This window comes from Alternaria atra, assembly GCF_907166805.1.
Source record: "Alternaria atra isolate CS162 genome assembly, contig: 32, whole genome shotgun sequence".
NCBI lineage: Eukaryota > Fungi > Ascomycota > Dothideomycetes > Pleosporales > Pleosporaceae > Alternaria > Alternaria atra.
The window spans coordinates 455317-470423 of NW_025091331.1; the positions used below are offsets into that span (position 1 = coordinate 455317).

Here is a 15107-nt window from a genome sequence, read left to right on the forward strand (position 1 = left end):
ATGACACGAGAGCTGTCTGAGTATGGAGACTGCGGCAAAAACAATAATGGGTAGTGAAGGGCTGACAATAATGGCGAGAGCACCAGTGCAAAAAGTATAGTTGTCGGACAAGCTTACACACCACCAGCCTACACACCCTTCTACCATACAGACACCATCTTCGCTCAAGTTTCTTACACCTTCTTGGATGAAACTTTTCGCGCAACGCCAGATGGTCTTTCTTAGCCAGCCTCATTATCGATATGCCTTTAATCGGACCGACTATGCAGCTGCACGACTACCACCATACTGCCCTATTTTCCACCTTCCACCCTTCCCCTCCCGTCCAGGTACTCACACACCCAGCCCTTCACATGCAAACTGCAACAAATCTTCATGGCATCACCACGCGTCTCCTCCGTGGCAATCAGAACGCGCACCCCACTAAAGGCCCGGAGAAATATGCCCGCGCGGAGTAGATCCCTAGTATAGTAATAGCGTGAGACAGACTTAATAGATCTAGGCGGTCCATGATATGCACTGGTATTGCAAAATTGTAACTTGATCCGACATATGCTGTTCGGCCGTACCTAGGTAAGGTACATGTGCATGGGAGAACAAGGTAGTTTTGCGCATGTGCCGACAGGGGTTTCGGTGGTTTTGTGTTTCACGTTGGCGGGGCGTTGTTATCAGGGTTACGATATGCCTATGCAAGTGTGGGGTGTGACATGAGGTTTCGTGACGGCCCGAGTCGTATCGTAGAGTGACGTATCGTGGTGCTTAGAGTGTGTCGATGGTTAGTTGCTAGCGGTGGGGAGTAGGAAAGTGAAGTACTGAGAAGACATTACTATTGTCGATAGCCACAACGAGTAACGTGTACGTAGTACGAGTGTATGTATCTGATGTGTGCAATTCTGATATGTATATGCATCATCTATAACTGCCATTTCGGCTGCGCATTCGAATGGACATTTGTACTCAATCCACCACTCTTCTGCTCCTCACTTAGCGGATCAACGCCAACGGTGAAGGCTTGCCTCCTCAGATTTGCCTCCTCATCATCGTTGGTTAGCTCCTGTGTACTCGTTCCACTACTCTTAATACTGCATGCCCTGTCTTCCCCCTTCATGTGCTCGAGTTCGTATGTAAGACCGTAGTCGTCGACGCGCTCCTCCACGACTTGGACTTCGTAACTGACAAAGATGGCGCTAAGTGACTTTTCGATTATGGGCCAGAAGATGGGCATTGAGGCGCAGATGATGGCGAGGTCAATTTCGAGACAGGAGAGTACGATGAGAGTTGGTGACCACCAGGTGTAGTCGACGTAGGGGTAAGTCGCGCCTTTGGTTTCGACGATGCCGTGGAGACGCCACACTGATGTTCCGACAACACTATGGGAGTGTTAGCATAAGAAGCCTTGCCTGAAAGGGATGAGCCACTTACACAGCACCAAAGGTGAATACGCCAGCCATTGCCAACACATTCTTGGAGCGCAGGTTTGTTGTTCGGAACAACACCATCGGTGCAAGGAAGATAAAGATGTCGAACATCATGTTGGTGGCCGAATGCGCCTTGTACGTCGCGATAAAGCTATCGAGATCTCCGAAACCGAAACCGTAGCATTTTGCGGCGACAACACGGTTCCAGTAGCCGCGAACAGGGAAGCAGGGGAACCAGCCAGCGAAGGAGAATGCGATACCCCAGAGAGTTACGGCGACGAGAAGACCGATACAAATCCATCGCATGTGTCCGGCCTTGAAGATGCGGAGGTATTGGAGGAGAAGAGCGATCTTGATGACGGCGCAGTTGGTGATGTATATGGCTAATTCAATGTAGTACAGCTAGCTTAGTTAATGAACCATACACATCCGAGTCGAGGAACATACATACTCTCAAGTACTCTACTAGACGGTTGTAACCAATATAGAGCATGTGCTGACCAAGGCCAGTTTTGACCGAAAGACACATGACAACTGTCGCTGCAGTGTTCAAGGACTGGAACATAGTTAGCTTCATGCCGTATGTATAGAACCATGACGGTGAACGTACCTGAGCAAGAAACACAAAGCCATCATCCCAACCCACTTCCTTCACAATCTTGATGCGGACCCAGAGACGAAAGAAGACTGCGAACCATGCCACGATCTATGTGCGGGGTTAGTAGATGAAGCATTGAGGGACATCATATCATCGTACCAAGAAAGTGAGCGCAGTGCCGAACATGGTCGCCCTGCGATTTGATAAAGGCAGCGGCTCATCTGGGTCCGGAGCGTCTAGCAGCATCTGCGTATATATTTCCTCCCATGTTAGGCCCATCTTGATGAACGTCTTGGTGTGAACACCAGCGCCGGCGCTGCTATGGAAGATGCAGAATTGTTATAAGGGCTGCGACCCACGCTACACAGCGGGACCGAAAGCCCTAATGACTGACAGGATGCCGTCTGCCGCCTTCTCCCACGAAGCTACGGTTGACGATTCATGGCCGTTGCCAAGTAAGCTTCATGCCGTCCGCGCAGGGCTAACGCAGGTGGAGGCTTCGCGCTACATGATAAGCGAACTTGAATCCGCGGATGGTTGCATTTGACAGGTCCTCGCCCAAACTCTATGCAGGGGTATCGTTGGGGAAAGGCATCCTGAACGCACGATTTCCGACCTTTAGGATCCGCTCCACATGCTGCTCGTGCGTGCCACGATTGTAAGTTCCACTACGGTGGTGAGGACGTTGCGCAAGGGATTGCTTTTGAACCTCCCACGGATCCGGTAACCTGCTCGCATGCATCCCCCAGTCTCTGCTTGCTGTATTTGATGATTCAAAAGAACTGAGGTTGATGTTCTTCTTTGCTCCGAGGCACGCTCGGCCACGCCGTTCTTGTGTGGCTTCGTTCCGAGGTGTCACGCCGCATCCCCTGACTCCAACTTACGTACAAGGGTACAAGGAGTGACATTCAAAGCACGCCGTCTTCGACGAATGCTGGTTCGGGAACCTGGTACATCGCAAGTAGACAGCCGCAATATTGTGTAGAAAACAAAAGGATTGGCTGGAGTTTGTATCCTTCGCGTTCTCCTACACAAGGAGCACTGGCCATTGATACCATCATCAGATTTATTCTGCAATGCAAGCCGCCACGGATCCTCAGACAAGGAACGGTCGAAATTTCCGGGCCAATTGTTGATGTCTGACGCCATATGACTCGTCGATTAATCTTGTCTTTCTTCTTTGGGATTCGCGCTAATCGCAATTCATCGGCACAGGATCCCGTTTCATCTCCTGTACTGGGATCCCGACCACTTGGCAAGGGTAAGAACAATGCTATAAGGTACCAACGCTCGGGTTCGCCAAGCGATACGCTTGCATCATGTTCCTTCAATGGATCCTCCGACGCACAGTTTCATTCCTACGGCGAGATCATAGGGACGATTGTCGGGCAAGATTGCCGAATCTTGTATCAACACGCGTCATGACGATACGCGAAGAGATCTTGCGTAGCTCTAAAGAGAAGGAGTGGCGAAATAATGTTCATAGGGAAATCTGTTACCCGAACGCAGTTGATTCACTGAGGTTGAAGAGATTGAAGAGCTCAAAGACGGATGTGCCATCGGAGATGCGGCACGTCGAGGCACCGATTTCGCATCTTCAACCTAGCACATCACATTCCTTTACGCAATCTAGTAACATTTAACAGGTAGAAAGTAACGTTCCGTTTTGGAGAGCGACCTGGAGACATCAGAAGTAGCTGCACTGTAATGGTAAGATGGTTTAATCGCTGAGAGATGGAATGCGACCGGCGAGCATCGGCTCTTGACTACTCCTATCGTTGCGGTCGGTCTGAATGCTAGCACTGACCCGGGACGCGTCTAGACGTTAGAGCACAAGTCCATTTAACCCTTCGCCGCTGTTATGCATAAGCAGGCCGTTACCTGCGGCCCGAAAACGTTTGCGGGAGCCCTCCACCTGGACATTGTCGCGGTCTGAGGAATCTTAGAGGCATGGCACTGATTTGCGGTCGCGGAAAAACACAAGGTTGCTCAACCCTTCTTGCTATCTTTTTTAGCTTACCCAAGTCTCTGCGTGGTCATCCGGCGGATGTGTTTAGTTTGGGTCGTCTGAGTGCATCTTCCAGCGACACGTGCCAATTGCTCGCATTCCTGTATAACCCGCATCGACGGATCTTTTCTCCGCCAGCTGAATTCTTCAGACAAACGCTTTCGCTGTTATATTGATGTACCCTTCGACTGGATGTGCAGGTCGTGAACTATTTTTCGACTTTCGAAGGCCGTTTGAGGGACATTTGCAAAGCAATAACAACCTTCCTAGTGTCAGGTGCGGGCAGTTGCTCAAGCAGAAGCTTCTTACTTATCATGAAGGACCTGACGCCCTTAACCAAGACCTTTGAAGATGCCCCGCCGGGCGCAACACCGACAACCTGGCCTTGAAAGACAGGGTGTATTGGAAGCGTAACAGCAACCATTCCAATCTTCGTAACTGACCTTGAATGTGTGGATTGACTTGCGTCAGGACATCCTACGGGTGTCTTCTCTGACTAGGTTTGGCATTCAAATCCGTACTTCCCAGATGTTCCTCTGATCATCAGATTGAGGACTCTGCACGAATAACTGACGAGTGTAATAAGGTCTGTAAGCTCACCGAGCGCGCAAGGAGCAGAAGGGATGCCGTACTCAAAGAAGCAGAGATGTAGCCCGTGTATAGAGGTTCCAATCTTGATCTTCCAGCTTCCGCGAGTTGTCTACATTGCTGTCGTTACTCAGACATCGTAACGCATCTGACTAGGATTCTACTGACGCAACTCGCCAATGCCAGCCGGGCACATGCATTGACCAAGCCCAACTACAACAACGCCATTCCACAAAAAAACCGACTTTCACAAAATTCCATGTTTGCATCCTTCGAACTGAAATGAGCGAGAGATTGCGTGCGTAGTAAATCTATGTAACAGGGTCAAAGTCATCAAACGGGTACACCGACCAACAAATCGGAGATAACGGCCCTCACTAAAAAAGGTACATCCTTGTATACATTACATTCATGAATCATGGCAGAAGAGACGGCCCTGGACCCCTTGTTTCTCTTTTCTCTTTCTCCATCTAGTGTAATGTACTATAAGACCTCGGCCTTTTCTACGGTACACAATATCCCCGAATACTGGAAATACACAAATGTGCCCACGGGCTAGTTGCACAGATTACTTTTACAGGAAGACGATACAAAAACGCGTGTACATTGACACGCAATGCCGCGTGGCACTGTTGATAGTGCTTGCTCACGATGGTCTTCTTCCATCGAAGAACCCTGGTCTGGGTGTCGTATCCAGTTGACTCGGTACTAGCTTACGCAGTACCATCAGCGCGGCCTCAAGCTCCTGTTCGTTTGGGTGCCATAACTCGCGGATCTCCTCCCATGCCTTCAGTATCCTCTCTGGAGTTGCACATCGGCCGAAAGCCCTGAGCGCTGCGATGACAGCGAGCCGGGAGAGCCAGGTTCTCTCCAAGTCTTCGTTCAGAGATTTTAGGTATTGTTGCCATATCTTCTCGAGTCGGGAGGCGGTCCACGAGGTATAGCGGACGCCGCCGAAAGCGTTGAAGCCGTGGAAGATGACGATGAAGATGGTGCCATCGAATGGGACGGAGTTCCACTTCATCTCTTGTAATAGTTCGTTCACGCGGTCAATGTTGCCGGCTACTGCTGCATGGTGCCGAATTAAGATGCCATATGTCCTAGAATCAGGACCGATAGGCGCAAAGTCTTGTAATTGCTTCAATTCTTCGTCTTTGCCCTGTTTCTTCAGTCTTCGCGACTCGTCTCTGAATCGCATGCCCAGGAAGCGACGATCGCGCCAGTTGCGGTTGAAAAATGCGTGACCGGGTGCGGTGGTGGTCCTCATGGCGTGCAGACGCTTCATGCGCTCGAAGACATGTTCAGCGGCTGAAGGCTCACCAGCCCGCATCAGAGATGCTATGACCGCGTTCATGACAACAGTGTCTACAATGTCTCCCGCCGAAACAAGGTCCAGATATGCCCTCCTAACGGCATTCCCGTTTTGCAAAACGCCGTGGTAGTAGAGAAGTGCTACACGGTAATGTCGATGCATGGGCAGGTTTCGAGCCTGCATCTCTTTCATGAAGGTCTCGGCCAGCGAGTATTTCCCCGCTTTAACAGCGATATTGAAGAGCACGTTGAACGTGACATAACCACCCTTTAGACCAGCTCGGTGCTCCATGTCTTGCCAAATACGAAGGGTTGATTGCAGGTCCTCTTCGGATACGGCTCCCATGGCGCGTCCCGTCAGATGAATAGCTGATGTCCATTCCGCGCGAATTATATGTATGTGCGCGGTCTTCATATCGTCTAGGATGGAGAGGAAGCGTTGCGCTGCGATAGGTGTGGGGCGTTCGACGACAGCGAGATGGTGCAGCAGCGCTCGAATAGTGACAGTATTGAGATACACAACGCCCGGCGACTGCAGCTTCCTATAGGTATCGAATACCTCTTCGTGAGGTGCCTCCTCGTCCTTCAGCAGAGTCTCCAGTTTGTCAATGTGCACAGCATCTGCTGGATCGCGGAGGGGCCAAGGCTCATGGTTATCACCAACATTCCAGACGAGCTTCCCGTCATCTGGAACAGCTGCCTCAGGCCGGGTGTCAATCTCCATGCCGTAGTAGTCTATCAGGGCTTGAAGTTCCTTCTCGGCGAAGCTTTGAACTTTCTTGAGCGGGCCTTTGCGCTCTAGATGTGAGCCAAACTCATTCTTCTCAGGCTTCATCCACGTGCTCTTTCTCCGCGTTGCGTGATGTTTTGGCGGCGCCGATGCTACCTCGCGTACAGTGTGTATGTGCTTTGCATGCTTTGGGCACGATCCCGCCCGCACCAATGCTTGGATGAAGAAAGTGTCCATGCGAGCAGTTGTCCTTTCGGGTAGCCGAGCATTGTCTATCGCCTTCTTGCTGAATCTTCTCTTTGACGTATTCTTCTCAGGACTCGGGTATAGGAAGGCGAGGAATGGTCGTGCATGGGCGGTATTCGAGACAGCAGAGGTCCGGTCGAGGGTGCGGAAGAGGGACATGAGAGGTCGAGCATTGTGTCAGAGGGAGCCAGTTCAGACGTTGTCCATTTGTGAATTCGGCCGTAATTGGTTACAAGGAGCTCATTGAAGAGCTACCTACGTGTGAGGGTATGGTTGGTGTTGCGGCGAGTTGCCTGCATCTAATCCAAAGATTTCGGCGTCGCGAAGTCTTGGCGAAGTTGCGGACTTTGCGGGCAAGAACCCCATCATCTACGACACGACGAATTGCGCCGCCCCATCTGTCGCTACGCCCTCGGCCTTCCTTTGAAACCTACGCCGATGCCATAGGATACCTCGGAATATATTAATAGAGATTGCCCGCCATGGGCCGCTACGACTTCCGCCCTCTACGGGTGCGCCAAACCGCGAAAGCCCTCTTCGACTCAAAACGAGACCCTAACTTACCGCAATGGTACGATGTAGTAGGAAACATACCACCAGGCGAGACCCTCGCGCGGCCAGTATTGCGCATACCAAAGATGAGGAAGGCACGGAAAGCCAGCAAACTATTCAAGCCACTACCCATCGCATACCCAGAAGACAAGCTGCGCTCAGAATTCTTCGGCGACCACCCATGGGAACTGGCACGACCGAGGCTGGTAGTAGAAAACAGCGGAAACGACTCAAAGAACTACGACTGGAGTAAGATTGTTCAGCCAGGAAAGCAATTAGATGGTGAAAGGCACGTCCAACCAACGCTATCATACCATACACACTAATACTAACATATCCAGTGTTGTCCAACGCCAAATGTGGCTAATGAAGCACGCCTCCCTTTCCAAATCCTCCGCCTACGATCTCGCCCGCCGCGAGTTCTACCAACACCGCCACCTCTCCGAGATCCGCCAACGCATTGCCAAAGAAGAAGCCCTACACGTCGGCGCCTACTTCGGTAAGGGTCCCCTCGAGATTGGAATGGAGCTTGAAGACCGCACCTGGGAGAACTGGAAGTCTTGGGCCGCCAAGCAGATTGAGGATGAGCAGTCGATGCGCGCACAGATGTTCAGTGGGCAGCAGGATGAGGGTTTGGGTGCGGGTGCTGATATGAGCAATGCCGAGTACGATCAGGCTGTTGAGGAGCTGCAGCCTGCTGCGCCGAATAATCCGCAGGGACAACGGCCGATGGGTGGCGTGGCGGCGCATGCATAAATATGAACATGTGGAGGTATGTGTACTGATACTGTACATTTCGTGTAGATATACGATTATGATTCATTCAATTCAACGACCCTGTATGGCGTCCTACATGAAATGTGTGGATTTGAGGCTCATATGGCGAGCATCAAGGGCGTCACGATGGCGCTGGTCATCATCCAATAGCCGGCGCACTCAGCAGTATCAGGACTACCAGTATCTACGAGCCAACCTTTTTCAAGGGTTGTCGTCATCTTTGTTTTCGTTGCCATCCACGATCATTCTTCAGATTTGGCATATCATTTTCAGCGGGCCCTGGAGGAACGAGTGATTTGACTCTTCCGATTTTGTTTTGGACAGCCTCCTGAAGACGATATGGACTTTAACAACAAGCATTCTCGAATTGATGCCACGCCCTATATCTAGTGTCTTTCGTCTAGCCATGAGTCGTTGTTGTAATCCTTTTTTTTTAACGACTGCTGGACACATTTGGAAGAAGCGCAAAATTCGAGGTACTCCATCGAGACTACCGACGCTTGTTTTGGAACCTTTTTCTACAGCTGATTTAATAAGGCTATCGATGGAAGTTTTGGATGACGTAAATATTAGCTGACGAGGACTGCTTTTTGGAAGCCGGCAAGAACAACATGTGCTGAGATCTTATTTGGTTTTCAGATCCGGAACTCAGAGCGTGTGTGTGATGAAGGAACAGCAGGAACTTCGAGGTATTAATACCCATTGAAGATAAGCTAGGCGAATAATCTGGATTTCTTGTGAGGTCCTCAATGATGTTTGTCTTGCGCATCCCATTTTCGGTCGCCGGTACTGCACCACGGCATATGATAAGGTGTCGTCTCGTTTTGAAACATCCTGGGAGCTGAAGCACGCTAGAAATGTTTGTTATCCCATGCTTTCGTCAGCACACCTCGTATGGCTAATATTGGCTACAACCTCTGCGATCGTCTCTTCCACCTGACGAGACGTCCGCGCTGTTTGGGTGGCTCACAATCATACTAGTTGTGGTAAGAATCTTCGAGAACTGGGGAAAGAATTATATCCCAATTCTTTTTCTGAATGTTTGTACTTGTCGAGCGTACTAAAACATATTATACGGGAAGAACTTGTTCAGGTTTGATTATCCGGGACTGCTCCTTGCTTTCCAAGAACAAATCGAGGCAGAGAATACCGAGCGAGCAAAGAAGATATCTCGGTGAATCAGATTTCCAGGAACACAAAATCAAAGGCCTGAGAAACATGTTAGATCGACACTACGATGGTGTGGCGTCCCACTGGATCGCGGCCCTGGGCTCAAGTGGTCTGGGGCAGATCAAGCATCTGGCTGTGGAAGCGGAGGTGGGCGATTGTAGGCCTGGAGATATGTTTTCTGTTTTTCCAATGACGAATAACTTGCAAGACTTGATCAAAGATATTTTCGGAAGATGAGGGGACGGAGAAGAACCGCGTCTGCTGCTGAAAGGCATACGGGAGGAAGGGAGGGGGAAGCTGAGATGGATTGATGGAGTTATTATAAGAAACCAAAGAAGGCGTGGATGGTGAAAACTAAACATTCTCTCATTAATTATCCGTATATGGCTGCTCTACACAAATTTCTGGCCGTCAAAAACTCTCTTAGATCTTGCCAAGACCAGCGCCGCTCTTCACAATCTTCTCAACTTGCTTGAGTGGAGTAAGCTTGTACTTGTAAGGCGCCTTAGTGAAGTTGCCGACTTGAGTAATGTTGACACCAGCCTTTCCGAAGTCGTTCTTTGCACCAAGGTTCGCGAAGCCGTCCAATTCGTAGTCGCCGTCGGGGCTAGTGTTGGGGCTATCCTCTGGAATGACAAGTCCGTATGTGCTGAGAGCCTCGCGCGTCTTGCCCTTGAAGACATTACCTTCAACGAGAACTTGGTTGTCGCTGCGCGAGTGGATGGCTTGGTACAAGAAGTCAACATAGAGGTTGTTGAAGATGTGCTGGTGACCGAAACGGCCAGCAGGGCCACGGGTACCCTCGTTCTTCCAGTAGTTGTGGTGGTAGGTGACGTGTAGGTGACCCAGGTCGACATCCCTAAGCGCATCGCTGTTACCAACGAGAGAACTCTTCCAGTGGTCGTGAAAGTAGTTCCATGAAACTGTGATCCAATCGGCCGCGCGAATGATGTCTACTTGACCGTCATAAGCATCAGGGCCTAAAGCAGGGAAGTTGCCAGTGGTAAACTCGTTGTGGTCGATCCAGACGCGGGTGCTGTTACGGATAGTCATGGCGTCGTCGGCAATGGCTGTGAAACCAATGTTGCGGATGATGACATTGGTCTTGTTGAAGATGTTCAGACCCGAACCAGTGATCTGAGCTCCCTTGCCGACTCCAATGACGGACTTGTTGGAGCCCACTTGGACTCGCGATGTGAGGTTGAAGCTTCCCTTGGCGTATACAACCGTTGGTTCGCTGCCATTGACAGCTTTGATGAACTCGGCCACAGTTCTAACGGTGACACTCTTGCCATGCCTGCCAGCACCGCCAGTGGTAGGTCCAATTGGGTTGTCCTTTGCGAATCCGACCAGGCTAAAGTCGCAGCCGGCGGGAGCTGCAGTCGCAGACAAGGTGAGAGACAGGAGGGATAGGATTGAGAGCTTCATTTTGAAGAGCAGGTGAAGATGCAGATGAGATTGAGTGATCTGATGCCGATCAACCAGCGATGTCACTCACATTTTATATCCTACCGTTCTTGAATGTCGGCAACCAAGAAATCAGACTGTAGCCATACAATCGGCTTCCAGGCACAAGCCTCAGCAATTCTTCCGGTAGAATGGCTGATGGCGCACTGTCACACAGGCTCGAACAACTCCCAATCGCGCAAGTGCATGCAGCATCTCTCGTCGTGATGCTGTACTTCATCTTGGCCCATCTTGGCGGGTGTGCGTTCCGCCTCAGGAACGGCAGAGAATAGTGCGCAACGTTAGGATGGTGGCTTGATGTTGTGGTGTTGAGTGGTGGAAGTATGCGTCCCCAGATTTTCCCGTGGCTGAATGGCAAGATCGCCTACTCGGACAGCGGGGAAAATACGGGGGATTCAGCTTGGCGCCAACTTCCACCAGTACAGGCCGCGGCTCCTTGTTTTCTTATTCCATCCGCCTTGACGCTATGCTACGACCGCATATCTTAATATTCTGGAAGCGAAATGAGCCATATCAGATATTGCCCTGTTGGTCTTCCTCATGTTCCTTCCTCGAGCTACCGAGGCTGGCGCCTGCCTCACATGTCGAAGCAAACATCGCATCAAATCCGTGATGATAACGCACTCGCATATTCAAGCGACTTTTCTACCGACAGAGAGTGAACATGCGTTGAATACATGTGACGGTATTCTGACTATCCTGAGTTTCCTTCATATGCTATCGCTACGCTCCTGGAATGCCACCCAGGAAAGCTTCGCGCAATTATTGCGCATCTACGCGTCGGCTGCTTAGTATCCCATATTCTTCCAATAGTGTGTGATAATGGTCGTTGAAATCTGGCGTTCTCAACATGAGCAACAGTGCGACAAACTACAATGTTGCTTGGGCTAAGGAGTGTACATACCATCCTTTGTCCTGGTGCCTTTCACTCATCCACGAAGGCAGAGTGCGGAGGCCACTCTACAGAAAGTGATGGACCAGATAGATCTTCGTGAGCTCAGCATATAGTGTTCCCATCTCATATGCCTTCACATTTCCTTCTTGGAAAGACCGATAGACATTCCCAACCAGAACGACTATACGCCTTCTGGGGCCGGGGGTGACAGCATAACGTCGCTAGGAGATTGATACCATTCTTGGAAACTCACTTTGGTCACTACGAGTAACAGACAAACCAACGGCTGGAGAAAAGAACAGGAAGAAGATCAGGCGTGCGCACGAGATGCTGAACGACCCAGTCTTGTTGTCGCAATATGATCGAAATTATCGTGACGCACCCTGTAGTTTGCAGGTAGAACATTTCTTACCGCAGAGGAATACTCCATGGACAGGATGGCCCGGAGGCACCTTCTTCCGACAATGGAGGCCCTCGCCAACAGGAGCATGGCCTTCAAGGCTAGAACGCGGTGCGCCTCTAGAAAAACCTCCGATGCAAGAATGTCCACGTGGTCACGAGTCACGAGGGAATTGGGCTCCCAAAACACCTCAATCGGAGGGGAAGCCTCGTAAACGAGAACATGAAGTATGTGAGTCTGAGAAATTGCCTTGTATGATGTATGAAACGCGACTACTGGTTCCCCATCCAAGGCGGACGAAAGCTCAAGAAAACGCAATCTCTGAGGTAAACATTCGGGAGCAAAGGTGCCAAGACAATCGAGCGGCATACTCCACCAATGGATTTGAGCGACCATGGCCTTGGCTAAAGCAGCCGCCGCAAAAGTGAAAACCAGTTGAAGAGGTGTTGAAAGATGTTTGTGGAGAAAACCGAAGGAAGACTTGGAATGCGGATTTCAAGAAGCGTCCTAGATACATGACGGAGCCGACTCCTGGATGACAGCAGGCGGCGTCTCTGCCGAGGTAAGCAGGCAACATCAATGCCTTTGAGAGTTGAGAAAGGAGAACGAAGAGGGCACCACGAAGATAACATTACGCGCCGATGGAAGAGTATCGGTGCCGGCAAAGGACGCGCGAATATCGCACTTTCCAACCTGCTGAGCGGGACGAATAGCAAGAGAGTCAGGACGAGAGCACCGATTGCCGCTAGAAGGAGTATCAGAGGAATTGGAAACATAACGTACCGCACTCCAGGCTGAGCCTCTCAACTCGCCACCTGCTGCATCTAAGCAAACTTCGCCTCCTCGACAGCCGGTTGGAAGAAGCCTCACTCCACCACCAACACCCACTTCGTCGTTCAGAGGAAATGAGAGACAGAAAACAAGCTGGCCACTTGATGTAAAGACAAAACACGATATAACGAGAGGCGCTGTCTTCATCCATGATGGTGACTGGCACTTCAGTGTCTTAACGTCGTTCAAGTATAACATACGTTCTGCAGTTCAGATCCACTCCTGTCACGATGGGTATCATGTCCCCGAAGGTGCGCAGTATAACGTTACTTCCTCCTCTGTACTGGAGGGAAACCTCGATTGGGAAGCAGATTTGACTGCTAGTGTCCCAGGAAATGACCTCCTCATTCGCGTCTTAGGGACACCAGATTATGACTTGTGTAGCATTGACACACTGATCAACGGATGGAAAACCCCTCCCTGACGACGGAGATGGATGCAAGACACTCATTCTGACGCTGGCATAGAGACCAGGATATTCTCTTCGACGAGATATCGTACTTGTTGTCGATCGACCTGGGGAAAACTGTTGCAGCACTTGAGTCTACGACTTACGCCGCAAACCACTTTATGTTTGCTCGTGACGAACTGAGATATGGAGCGAGCCCAGGCATCCGGGTGATGCAATTGGAAGAGTTGTGGGATGACCTGGACGATGGGAACGAGAAGACGACTTTCGCGGATCTGGTGAAGCATGGGAAGTTTGCTTGCGAAGACGACGTTGCGGGGATTCGGTGGCACCGCCTTGCTGCTATGGCTTATCGATGAGCACAAATTTGAGTTGGGTTGGTCGCGGTCGAGGCTGTTGATTCGTTTTCCTCGCACTCTTTGTTAGCTAGCCAGGTCTATTGGCGTTATGAAGATGCACTTTGATGGCTGTATAAGGATACACGGTTCGAAAGAAAAGAAGGTCTCTTAGATGGTGTACCCGACACACATCAACGGCCTGGCCCTCAAAACGACCACGGAGACGCCTGATCGATTGCAATCGCGGTTACATCGATTGAGAAGTGGGGATTGAGTGTCAAAATGTGATATAACCGTGGAGGGATCGTCACCCAAGATGGCTGCATGCGCAGTAGATCTTAAATCTAGTGCTATGGATCAATATGATGTTGCGTGGCGCGCCTCTAGCTAGGCAGACGGCACGTAGTGCCATAGCATGTGAGTCGAACGTGCAGTGGTCCGACGAGCTGAGTGGTACGAACTTGTAGACAACCTGATCGTATGGGATCCGGGGACCGGGTGCCGGCAGATGGAATGATGAGAAAGAACTAAGATTCGGACTAACAAGCTGCGAGAGGCGAGGTCGTCTGTTTGATACAAGGTTCCTCGATTTCGGCGAGGCCGTGATGCACCTTCGTCAGCGACGAGGATGCTGAGTGGAGAATCGTTTTGAAGTACTGCCAGAACGTACAGCAAAGCCCCTGGATCCAAATGCACCTCGCCCTGCATGTTGTGCAGTGCCCCACCTCTGAGACCTCTCCCCTGGGTGGTTCGATCTGAAGACGGTGGACGGTGTGGGTAAAATCTCATATGCGACCGCAGTGAATAACGATGCCTCATTCTAGAGCCCCGAGGCCTTTGGGCACTGCTAGAGCGTATAGCTCACGACGTGGAGGCTTTCCGTCTGATGCTCGAGATGGTGGTACGGGTTGCCGCTCAGATCCAGCGACTGAAACGCTTATAATACCGACAAACACAACGACTGCGGTATTCTCCCACGTGCGACGATAGATTTGGGTTCGAACTGCCCAGCTGTGGAACATCGACATCAGTGAAAGACCAATAGGGCCATGGGTCGGTCATTGCAGCATCCTTAGACGAGGTACCCTCCGAAGCCTTGCACCTTGCTAGGTCAGAGTTTGCTCGCTGATACCCAGTTGGATGTTAGCGGGGAGGCTGACTTGCCAGTGTGCTGGTAAGCAGAGTGGTATCGGGACCAACCGACAGTCCAGAAGACGGGTTTCGCATAGCACGCTAGTGGAGACAGTAACTTGATGCACGTAACCCCAGCCGACGGGGTCCTGGGCTAGGCGCTTTCGACGTGGGGTGCAGGACCATGTTCGGCTCCAGCGTGTTGCACGTGTAGGGCGAAGACGACACAAGATTGATG

At 50.9% G+C, this 15107-nt stretch overlaps 4 protein-coding genes across 4 annotated transcripts; 1 reads left to right on the forward strand and 3 right to left on the reverse strand.

Annotated features, from left to right (window-relative positions):
- Positions 1–913: 913 nt before the first annotated feature.
- Positions 914–2295, reverse strand: ALTATR162_LOCUS9902 (uncharacterized protein; the record flags this gene model as incomplete). Its single annotated transcript, XM_043317538.1, has 5 exons — positions 914–1370; positions 1423–1820; positions 1870–1974; positions 2029–2124; positions 2176–2295. 5 exons carry the CDS (start codon positions 2293–2295, stop codon positions 914–916), a joined length of 1176 nt encoding a protein of 391 aa, XP_043173473.1.
- Positions 2296–5258: 2963 nt separating this feature from the next.
- Positions 5259–7058, reverse strand: ALTATR162_LOCUS9903 (uncharacterized protein; the record flags this gene model as incomplete). Its single annotated transcript, XM_043317539.1, has 1 exon — positions 5259–7058. The coding sequence occupies one exon, from the start codon at positions 7056–7058 to the stop codon at positions 5259–5261; it is 1800 nt and encodes a 599-aa protein (XP_043173474.1).
- Positions 7059–7381: 323 nt separating this feature from the next.
- On the forward strand, positions 7382–8207 carry ALTATR162_LOCUS9904 (uncharacterized protein; the record flags this gene model as incomplete). The annotated part of the gene is made up of 3 exons (XM_043317540.1): positions 7382–7470; positions 7521–7700; positions 7793–8207. 3 exons carry the CDS (start codon positions 7382–7384, stop codon positions 8205–8207), a joined length of 684 nt encoding a protein of 227 aa, XP_043173475.1.
- Positions 8208–9821: 1614 nt separating this feature from the next.
- ALTATR162_LOCUS9905 (uncharacterized protein) lies at positions 9822–10826 on the reverse strand (the record flags this gene model as incomplete). Its single annotated transcript, XM_043317541.1, has 1 exon — positions 9822–10826. The coding sequence occupies one exon, from the start codon at positions 10824–10826 to the stop codon at positions 9822–9824; it is 1005 nt and encodes a 334-aa protein (XP_043173476.1).
- Positions 10827–15107: the final 4281 nt, after the last annotated feature.